General features: G+C 34.9%; 1 protein-coding gene across 1 annotated transcript in view; it reads right to left on the bottom strand.

Moving 5' to 3' along the window:
* The window catches only part of LOC138327760 (neurobeachin-like), a 294526-nt gene extending 282301 nt beyond the window's left edge, over positions 1 to 12225 (bottom strand). The window contains 1 exon segment of the mRNA XM_069274103.1: positions 11908 to 12225. Within this exon segment, the coding sequence (XP_069130204.1) occupies positions 11908 to 12066 (159 nt within the window). The 5' untranslated portion in view covers positions 12067 to 12225.
* Between the last annotated feature and the right edge of the window lie 86 nt (positions 12226 to 12311).

Here is a 12311-nt window from a genome sequence, read left to right as displayed (position 1 = left end):
GTGGATCCCAGATGACCCTACTAATAATGCATTAACTTTATATATGTATCAGGGAGAACAGATGTAGAAAAAGGAACATCTGATCCATCCAATATATTTATCATACACACAATTACCACATTTGATACAATAAGAGCCTGTATTCAATAATATCAGATTCTGCAATGAATGACCTCTTACATTTCCCTGCCTCTTTTAGATGTCAAAGTTGTATCAATATGTCAATATAGACCAAATATATGCTTGTGTATGAGAGGTATATTTATTAAAACAATAAAGAAAATGATTTCATATCTTATACTAAAAAAAAAGCATTTTAATCAAACCTTACAAAAAATTAAACTCTTTTAATTCAATTTGGTCAAGTATTTACACATGACCAATTTTCTTTTTTTTGTGCCATGGTTTTCTATTGAATGAAAGGTATTGGTTCATTTTTAGCTCTATGAAATTACTGTACTGATAAACAAGGTATTATTAATTTGACTATCAAAAGGATTAGTAGATTATTGAAACCTGTACAGAACAGATAATGCTTTAAGCTTCATTTGATTGTTTTAATGTCTTAACAGCAAGGGTTATTTAAAGACATGCCAGGCTTAGGTGGTGGATAAAAGCCAGAGTACCCATACAAAAACCACCAACTTGTGGTCAGTGAATGACAACTGCCACACATATGATTCCAACCCGCGACCCAGAGGTGAAGGACTTGTGGTAATATGTCGGATATCTGAACAATTCGGTCACCGCAGTTCCCTATCCTCAAAGCCGATGTACAAGTACTGACCCAAAGAAAAGTTTAAGGACACAAAAACATTGACATTTCCATATGTCGAACATCCTTCTTCTGAATTAATGATCTTTTAAGGTGGGCAGCACTCTAGCAGGAATTGACATGATGAAAAGTTATTAGGTAAACGAACGGGGTCGACCATTATCTGATCTAAGCCGAGTCTGGAGTAATGACACCGTGCAGGTACTCAAGGCCTAATCATCAATCACGTCTACCTAACTTCTAATTTGTGCAATATATACTTAGAACCTGGGAAAACTCTGGCCCCCAGATCAATGCTCCTTAAGCAGATTTCTAAAATGCCTTCCAAAGAGGATTAATGGGCACTTAAGATTCTGAAATGGTCTGACGACTGCGTCAGCGTCTACTTTTTCTAGGAACAACTAGAAGATGGTTTGGTGAAACACCTCAACATTGATTTAATGCAGCAGATCCATTTGTTTGAATGGTTAAAACCTTACAACATGTGAAGAAATATTTCTCTATGTTAATTTTCTAATGATAATTGATTATCTTAAAAGTTTGCAGGACTGTAATGTGCTTTTGTTTGTTTGTTGTGAATTTTTTTATTTTGCTTGACTTTCAAGTTTAAAGTTTTATCAGTACTTCTAAATGTCTTTGAGATAAACACTTGGCCTTCATGATAACATTGCCTTTGGTGGCATGCATTAGTGAGACATAAATAGGACAATAGTCTCACTATCACATGGAGACGCAACATGAACATATATCCTGCAGCCTCCCAAAACATACAGACATTCACACATACAACCATATGTACGTACAGGCCGACCTTAAATACCTAATCAATCAACCAAACTCAGCTGAACAAGGTGCAATCATAGGGATGATACTCAATTTTTGCAATACATGAAATTATCTTCTTTAAAGAGTTATCAGATTGGTGATCATATTTGAAGCCGATGTATCAGTAAACAACAATAGTAAATGGACATAGCTTGTTGTAAGTTCTGCCTTATAATATCCCTCACGACCTCCAGACAGTATATGATTATTCAACAAAAAAAGTCTGATTTGTTTTATAAAAGGATTAAACATGACAGTACAAACAGACACAATACCACAGCATTGTTCCAGCGCCTGACAGGAATCTGTCATTCCTTCCATAAAACAGCAGCCTGTCCTGGCCTCTAGAGACATTATCATAGGCTGTCATGACAGAACAGTGTCATTCAGAATGAAGTAGCAATTTCTCATTCTCAAAACTTTGTAAAAAATTCAGATTTTTTTCCAAAAATATGCACATGCATAATTCAGTGAAGGTAATAATTTGTAACGTAACCATAGCAACAAACCAAGGGAGTATCAAGGACATCAATTTTGGTTTTCAGTAAACTATATCACTGTTATCTGCGGATAGGAGATCAAGAAGAGGTATGTCTAGAAGATGTAATTCTCTGGGGAATCGGGGAAAGAAATTCTGTGATGCCAGGGAGGAACTCTAGAACATTCTGGGAAAAGGATTTCCACAAATATGGCCAATTTTCTAACAAATATTAGAAATTCCTCATTGCTATGATATAATGCTTCATTATCAAAAATTGCTAACCTTAAATTCAACATAATGTTGTCAAATACAAGTTAAGGGCTTGGCCAATACAGCAGTGCTACTGGTCAAGACTGGTTTCAGGGGGTGAACAGTGGTCAAGGTGTCATGATAATTAAATTACTACTGCTGGGTCACGAGGTTGAATCCCATGTGGAGCAGTTGCCTGATACTGACCACTGGTCAGTGGTTTTTTCTACAGGTACTACATGTACAGCTTTATCCCAACTCCTAAACCTGACACTTTCTTAAATGACCCTCGCAGTGAAAAAGAGGTTAGACAATCAAAAGACAGCTTTCAGTGCCATGTACGATATAGAAGAAGTACTATAACTATGAGTGTAATTCTTTGACAGAGAAAATTCTGTAAAGTAAGGTTTACCAGCACACTGCCATTTCGGACACATATTTTATAGGTAAGTCACTGTACTCTTCATCCCATCCATGCAATCACCCTGATGGAACCTGACCAAAACCTTATATACACCCTCCTAATATCATCTATTTCTGCATCATAGCTATAGATCTGTTTACCAGAGCACGTAAATTTGACACTCAAAATGTGGAAACTCAGAAACTGGAATAGCACGTTCCACCCAGCTTGATTGCCGACCCTGTAAATTGCTCTGATGATCTGGCAGAAGTGACAAATTCAATTATTTTCTGGTGTTGGTAATATCCCAGTCTTTATTGATTGTGTGATATAGAATCATGATAGAAACACACTTCTTGTTACAGTAGAACTTCCTGGTAACCTGTTTTTCTATAGTTGCAATAACATAAAAACCATTGAAACCTGATGTATTTGTATATAGAGTACGTTTCATATGTTCTCTTATTATTATACTGCAGGCAAAACTTACATGAATTGTTTCATTTGACTTTTTCTATTTATTTTTCCAACAAAATGATTTAGCTCTCTATTGCTTTTTTTCCATTTAGTATTGTGATCTATCAAATGAAAGTCTCATTTCAGTCATCCAGAATGTTTCTTGCTGAATATATTGTGTCCCAGTTGGAAATATATCAGCATGGTGTAATAGGAAAACTTACCGCGTGAACCTGAAAAAGTTGAAATTGGAAATTCTTGACATAACATATCATCTTGCCAAAAAAGGCTTTTGCGAAGAAGGAATGTTTGTTTGTAATCAATCCTTCATAACTTCCCGGAACCTTTATAAAAATACAATTCACTTATACAAGTACATACTGTAAAACATCTTTCTTTCATGTACAATTTACTTTTGTGAACTTCGCGATCAAGGTAATTAGAGAAAGTTTGTTTCCGCAAATTCACATCTACATGATTTAAATTGAAAGGAATCACCATTCAATTTTTCAAGTTCACAATTATGTTTTGAAATGATCGATAATTGCAAAATTTAATGGCCGCAAAAGAAAGTTGGTTTACAGAAAAAGAAAGCATCTTGTTTGGTATATTTAGTTTAGTGTCCGCCTCTCACATCCAGGATAATTCAAGGATTGTCAGGTTTAAAGGAAAAACAAAACCACTACTGTAAACATATGTCCAATAAAAATGTTTTGTGTATTTTGGGGCCAATTAAATATTACAAAAATAAATACCTGTGAAAATTTTTCACACGCAGGTAAAGCAGAACCAAAATACAAAATCAAGTTGCCATGAAAAGATGTTGATTTACAGTAAATTGCAGTGATTAACAGGCAAACTGTAAGCAAACTGATTTTTGAGCATGTTGGAATTTGGTATAATTTGCAGGTAAGTAAAAAACGAAAAAATAAATTGCCACAAAATTGTTTCAGGCTCATGAACAGCAGAAACAAAACATTAAAGCATGCATACGTAACTAAATCTCTGTGAAACAGTCATCAGGCATGCATGAAAATGCTAAATTAATTTACCGTGAAAATACATGATTGATTTACAGTACCCATGTGGGTTTCATACAAAGATGGAGGATCAGTAATTAGTGATAAAATGCTAGAAAACCTTAACCAATTTGCTCCTAAATTTTCTCTACAGTAACCCACTACCCGAAAAGTTCATAACTGACATCTACCATTATCTATATAACAATTTATTATACATTATCATTATTGAGAGGATGTAGTATCCATTAATACATTTGTACTTTTACACATCAAAGTTTCAATTAGAAAAAAAAATCCATTTCCAATTAACTCAACAGCTCACTGACAATGTATATTTTTAATTAAGCCATCACAAAAAAAAACTATCTAAACAACAAAACTAATTCATTATTTATCACTGATTCTCAGACTTCCATTGAATGAATTATTTCATCCTGATACGTCGGCTGCAGCAGATTCCATCAGCTATGACAAGAGATGCGAGATCCGATGAAATGCTAGAGATCCCCATACAAGTGGCCCTTGTAGATGTAGATCGGACATTAACAGTGTATGGGGGGAACAGATAATGGATTGTGGTAGACTTGTGGTGAGGACGAGAGGAGATTAGAGGACAATAAATGAACACTTGATGGTGGCGTTAATTGATTAAAGACACCAGGTCAGTCCTCATTGTGACATACGAGGTGTAGACAGAGTGAAGTTTGATTTGTCTATCGGATTATGTACAGGAGAGTCTGTGATGCCACTGATCCGTGGACAGGTATAATGGGTCAATATATCTGTTGACAATGAGAAGAACAAAAGACTGAGCAGAAGCATTACCAGTATGGACTGGTATAGACTTTCCTGGAAGTCTGTGGTTTAGATATATAGCCTTGAACAGAGCTCTATCATGAAATTTTGATCAGACAATTGAAATTTTGATCAGACTAATTGAAAGGGTGAAATGCTCTTTAGAAATAGAAAAGAAAGATGCCACCATTCTTTACAGAGAGATATGCGCTTACACAGCGCTCCCGCATTGTGGAAATTTTGGTCTGACCCAGTTTAAGATGCATTGTTGGTTTTATTGGTTTTGTATCATTTGAAAAGAGATATCATCAAAGTCACATATAGCTGAAGATCAAATATTCATATAGCTTATCAACCTTGGATAGGGTAAAGATCTTTTGTTTGACAGATATTGAAAAACCTTAGGCCAAAGACAAACCTATTACTGCTTTAATAGACTTGCCAGCTGTCTTCAATATATTAAAATTCTCAATAAATCTCAGCTTATTACCACTGATAGTCACTGTTTTTGTTTAAACAGTACACCTGGTTCTAGAATACTAGTTTCAAAATTAGGGGAGAAAATCCAGCATTGCTAGAAAATCTTATCAAATACTTTGTCTGGCACCAAGTCTATTGCTATGGGCTATCTACAAAAATCTGACATTTTAGAGAATAGTACGAAGGTTTCTATCAAAACTGAATCATCGGAAAAATGATATCCGATTCCTGCCAGAACAATAGATTGACATAAAAAACCAGACTAATCCTGCGGCCATACATTCATTCATGGAGAAATTCAAGTTTTACAAGACGGAGGATCTGTAGACGAAGGAAACAGATCCAGGTCAACAGTACCCATCAGACCAGTCTGAACCCTTAACAAGGATGATGGAATTCAAAAACAAAGATGTGTTTTACACTACATTATAATCAATAATTGTTTTCCTCCTCTAATACACATAATGAAATGTGTGCCTTCCATAAGGAACAAGACATAATGTCATTTCAAACATGGTAGAGTACCAACGCCAATGACCAGTCAGCCCCATTAGGTCTTATGATGTTTTCTGAACTGCCTTGTCTGGTGTGTAAGCCTATAATGATTGTGTTTTTAAACCACCACGACCGAGACACTAAAAACAGACAGTATATATACCTATCCCTAGTGCACTAGATACCTTAATTTGTAGATTTGTAATTTCTCATAAAACTTCCTGTTGGAACTTGCTCGTGTATCTTTTCCACTACTAGAAATTGATTAGTGCTACATGTATATGTCTACACTGTTACCAAGTATAGATGTGGCCTTACATGAGATTTCACTTTATGTCTTTCATTAACCATGTTTTTTTTATTTATTTTATCTTAGCAGTCTACCATGATAATGGCTGCAGTAACTGATTGGATGGATTTTTTTGGGTTGGGAGTTTGATACCAAGGTGGGAAATTTTGCAAGGTTCATTATAAGCAGGTTGTTGGATTTTCTCAATGTACTTCTGCTTTGTTTTACCAGAAACACTCTCACTTCTTTAAATATTTAAGACCATAAAGGGTTATCATTATGACAAACACAAAACACTATATGAAAATAAGCCTAATAAAATTATATAAATCAATGGTGAGGAATTAATGAAATACCGAAATTTAATGGGTCCCACGTTATCGAACAGAAACATTAATTTTTTTTCATATTTAGAAATGATAACCTTGACCTTTGGACATGAAAGGTGATTCCAGACAGGCACTCTGAGTAAAGGATGAAGGTATTAAGTGTGTGTGAAGTTTGAATTTGAATGGATGAAGGAAACGGTTATTGCATGAAAACTCTCTGCAATTGTTGTCACCATTTTAACGCTGACTGTGCACGATTCTGGAAAGAAATGTTTCTATGGCAATAAGACAATGACATACTTAATTGAAAAGTGGTATAAGGATATGGAATAGCCATGTGGACCATTTCCCTTACCCTCAAAACACTCTTAAGAAGATATTTACATAATTAAAACATGTAAATGTGCTGATTTCTTTTTTATTCTGAATTACTTTCAAAAGTCAGAGCTTTGTAAGGACAAGCCATCATGTTTTAGAGGTAAGGGAGACCAGAGTACCCAGAGAAACACCATCAACTAGCGGTCATAATCAGTACCTGGCAACTGACCCTCATGGAATTGGAAATTGCAACCCAGAGGGGAAGGATTGTGGTACTATGTGGAGACATCTTAACCACTCAGCCCCTTTGTAAATGTATGATAGCAAGTGTTGTAAATAAGGGGAGATAATCAAGGACATTTACCCTGCACTAGAGGGGCATAATACCATGAGACTGGATATGATATAATGTCCACTTAAAGTCACTACAACAGTGATATTGATTACTGTTAATACATGTACTGCTATCCAAGTCGATCCTACGTCCTGCTGTGTCAACATCAGCAGATTCCTCGGAATTAGTAAACAAATCCTACATTAACCAAAGTTTCATCAAGCTAATAATTCTACTCTAACCAATGGCAGTCAAAATCACACTATCAGAAACTACAGTGTTAAAACTGTTCAGTATATTAGACACAATCAAGTGTAGGAACTAGCTCTGGACATCATGCATGGGCAGCTACGTCAGAATAATTAAATTCCTGAAAATCAGAACTTATACAACTGTAGGAGCTGGTCTATTTTAGTAAGTCAATCAACACAACAACAACCACTTTTCATACTGATTCATGAATGAAGCTCTAACACACAACTTAAATGAGTATATGTTATCAGTATCTACAGAACAGATATACTGAACTGAAAATCTGCCTCATCATTTGTCATTGAAGCACAGGATCACATGCACCTGGTCAAAGAATCCTACATCAATCAAAGATTCATCAAACCTTAAATATTTATAATTGCTCTAAATCAAGAGCTAATGAAATAATAACATAACCATCATTACATTTTCTAATTCATTACATCAAATTTCAGACAAGAGATCCAAGAGGGATCATGCCGCCCACCAAAGATTGATCTATGTCTGACATACTTTTCAAACTTTTTCAAACATACCACATATAAAATTAGAGACAGATCGCTTCAGTATTTTCTGAGAAATAACAGTAACAAACTTCAACTATCAAAATCCAAGATGGGTCCTTGGCGGCCATCTTGTTGATCAATCCATCCCAAAATGCAATATGCACAACTAGGGCCCTAGGGGAACCTACATATGAAATTTGAAAAAAGATCCCTTCAGCACTTTCTGTGAAATAGCTGTAACAAATTTTGACTATCAAAATCTAGAGATGGCTTCCTGGTGGCCATCTTCTTGACCGATTGGTCCAAAAATGCAATATGCACTACTAAGGTCCATAGGGGAACATACATATGAAATTTGAGACAGATCCCTTCAGGACTTTCTGAGGAATAGCAATAAAAAAATTTAAATATCAAAATCCAAGATCGGTTCTTGGCGGCCATCTTGTTGATCAATCTGTCCCAAAATGCAATATGCACAACTAGGGCCCTAGGGGAACCTACATATGAAATTTGAAAAAAGATCCCTTCAGCACTTAAATTTCTGTGAACTAGCGGTAACAAATTTTGACTATCAAAATCAGAGATGGCTTCCTGGTGGCCATCTTGTTGACCGATTGGTCCAAAAATGCAATATGCACAACTAGGTCCCTAGGGGAACCTACATATGAAATTTGAAAAAAGATCCCTTCAGTACTTTCTGAGGAATAGCGATAACAAACTTCAACTATCAAAATCCAAGATGGCTGCCTGGTGGCCATCTTGTTGACCGATCCGTCCGAAAACCCAATATGCACAACTAGGGCCCTAGGGGAACCTACATATGAAATGTGAGACAGATCCCTTCATTACTTTCTGAGGAATAGCGATAACAAGAATTGTTAACGGAAGGACGAACTGACGGAATGATGGACGACGGACCACAGACAAAGCGATTTGAATAGCCCACCATCTGATGATGGTGGGCTAAAAACTTTAATCGGTACTCTCTAACCTTTGTGAGTGCATGCAGCACTCCCTGGTATGAAACATTATCTGGAGCACTGATAGTGCAATCTTATCATTGATATTTGGGATGTCTGAGCTCGAGTCCTGTTTTTTCTATTGGCCTCAATTTTCTGTATCAGTCAATGCTTTAATTGGACTCATTAATCATTATTGATCATTTTTATCTAACTCATGTAATAGACTAATCCTGGAGAAATATATGAGAATTAGATAGTCTACAATTTAATCCAGTTGATTCCTGAAGCTTGATAATGATCAATAAAACACTTTTACACATGAAAATTTGACAGATTTTTCTGTCAGAATTAGAAACATTCTTGTCTCTTACATATCACTTTTAGGAAAAAAGTCAGGAATAGGATTTCATCCCAGGCTGAGTATCGGAACAGCTACACCACTATAGAGCTATATCACACACATCTATTATATATCTATTGTCACAGAAACTCAATGGCTCTAGGCACAGACAGTCGACATTAAGATTTCAATCAGCAAAGGAAAATCCATTATGATTCAAATATACAAAGTGTTTAAACATTCAGTTATAGCTACACTTACATGCTGTATTCTATCTTGTCAGCTATAAAAATACCCCAACTTGGCAAGGAGATATTCCATACATGGCTGACTAAAGAAAATGTAACAAAAGTTCCCACTCATGGTAATAATTCTATCTCAACCCAAGCAAGAAAAATTATTGAGACCATAAAACGTAATGTAATGACTTAAATTTGTTTTTCAAACTATATATATATTGTAGGTGAAAACATCTTCATCTGTCATTTTCTAATCAAAATGATTTTCCTCAATTTTCAATTTTAACACTTTTAATCATGAGCTTCACCATTTCTTTTTCAATATTTATCCAAAAAGAATTCATAAAAATTTCATGAAAATAAAATCCCATGATTCAAAATGGCTCAAATGAAATGTGCACTAGCTGGTTTTGTTCATATCAATGTCATTTAAATAAGATACAATATTTTCATTTTGTATTGAAATCATTTTTTTAAGTTTCACATCTATAACTGCGATGAAAATACATGTATGTCTACAATAATTTTTTTATCAATATTTCTCAGCTTGTTCCAAAATTATCACTTTTTTCAAAAATGTCAATTCAAAATGCAGCAAATTTAAAAAAAAAATAATAATGTGACTAAATAATTTTATGAATTTACAGCTGAAGTAGTACACACCAAGGTCAAAATGTCTTGCACAGGGTCGCTTTCCGTGTAAATATCACAGCTATCCATGTTCCATCGAACAAGCAAGTCTTCAAATCAATATACTGAACAGTGAACGTGTAGAGGCTATGAGGTCATAATGACCATTAGCTAGCCCTGTATGAAAAGGTATGGCATGTCAATTACAGAGGTATAGTGTTTATTCAGATGTATATAGCTAGCCTTACATAATTTATAGATCGAAAGTATGGATACCAGTAAATGTAGGGTCTTAATATATGGGTGTTCATGTATTTATATAAAGGACACAAAATGTGATTGGTTGGTTTGGTTTGTCACCATTTTCGTTTATTAAACTTAACATCCTATTTACAGCTAGGGTCATTCAAGGGCAGCCTCCACTAGCCTGTATACAATGCATTGTATGTATGAATGTCAGTTTTGGGAGGCTGCAGTAAATAAAAGAACCAGTAAATTACAACCAGTCTTCTTCATTTACTTGTACAACATTCAAACAAAACAATGTTATTGTTCTATGACATTACAACGAACCAATTTATTGATCATCTCTCAGGTAGTCATTAAAAGAGATAGAAGCAGTGAAAAACCTTGTACAATACTTCTGTTAATTCAAGGGGAGACAACTCAAAATTTCAGATATACAGCTGCAGCCAAACTGTTTATAGAGATCTAGACTACCCAAGGGACTAAGACAAAATGTTCTTATATAGAATTTTGTCTTTATACACACTTCAAATCATGTTGGAATTGGTCGTTTAATTTAGGACCATAAAAAGTGGTCTTATTATGCAGGTGGTCTTAACATAGAGGTGTTTGGTAGACAGGTTTGAAATTGATTGTACATGACATTTATAAAAGTAAGACAAAGTTGTCATGTATTTGTAGCTGTGTAATTATAAAGATAACAAAATTTTAGTCAACAAAGAAATTACTTAACATTTTATCCTATCATTTAGAGATAACATTATAGCAGAATATAAATCAATAATAAAGTACTTAAAAATTCAAAGATTTCTTGAGATTATTTTTTTTTGGCCATTGTATAAAAATGTTTTAAATCCACAAGGCTAAATAACAATCATAGAAAAACATGATTGATTATTGACTGGCAGTGTGTTTTGGTGTCATAATACAGTTTATTATCAGCAAAAATACATATGACCATGGTGGAATATATTTAAAAATAAATTTTTAAAAAAGTAAACAAAAATTATATTATGTCTAAATCACTTGTTATGGCATTAATCACAAATCTTACTTTTATTTAAATTTGTTCCAGTAATATGCTTAAAGATTAATGCCAGGGCATGAAAACAAATTTGAAGATATAGATGCTAAGCAACCTCCTTCTTCAGTGTTGATATTTATGATATACTTGCCATGGTAAAAGGTCAAGGTAAGTTCATTTTCATGTCAATGGTTACTTTTCAGGTGATAAACATATATGTTTGTCTGTCAGCTTAAAGCTAATTACGCTTAGTTAATAATCATATACATCAAACTTGCCAGTGAGCTATTAATTACTCGCCGTTAATCACCATAATGTACCCCCCGTCTGGGCCTCTTGGTAAACACAGGTAAAAACGGCTTCTGGACACGCCTTCTTTCGGTTTAAACCTCCACGTAATCACCGCACTAAAATCGTCCAATAATTGTGTAAACTACAACATTTTGTACAGACTTACCAGATGAAGAACGGTGTTGACAACATCTTTATTGGTCACCTGCTTCACTTTGATCAAGCCAATTAGCAATCCGAATTTCAACTCGTCATTTCCAGCTGCTTTCAGGATCCCCTCAGTCGTGGTCACCTGTGCTTCCCCTTCGCCTTCCGTTGAAGACATTCTGCCACCTTTAACTGTGCAGAATGTTCCAACGACCGTCTCTTAAAATCTACCACCACAATATTTAGCTAGTAAACAAAATATACACCTATCTGCGAGTACGTTGATGCTGTAAGACAGTTGTCGGCGAGATGCCGATGCCACTTCCGCGTCGCCGGACTGAATAAAAGCTTACATTTGATTGGTTCAAAATAATAATGCACGATATCAATAATATTAAAATATAACAAAAAATGGATTTCAGC

The sequence above is a fragment of the Argopecten irradians genome, chromosome 7 (assembly GCF_041381155.1).
Source record: "Argopecten irradians isolate NY chromosome 7, Ai_NY, whole genome shotgun sequence".
NCBI classification, from domain to species: domain Eukaryota; kingdom Metazoa; phylum Mollusca; class Bivalvia; order Pectinida; family Pectinidae; genus Argopecten; species Argopecten irradians.
Note: the sequence above shows the minus strand (reverse complement) of the source record. Positions and strands in the feature narration are given on the sequence as shown.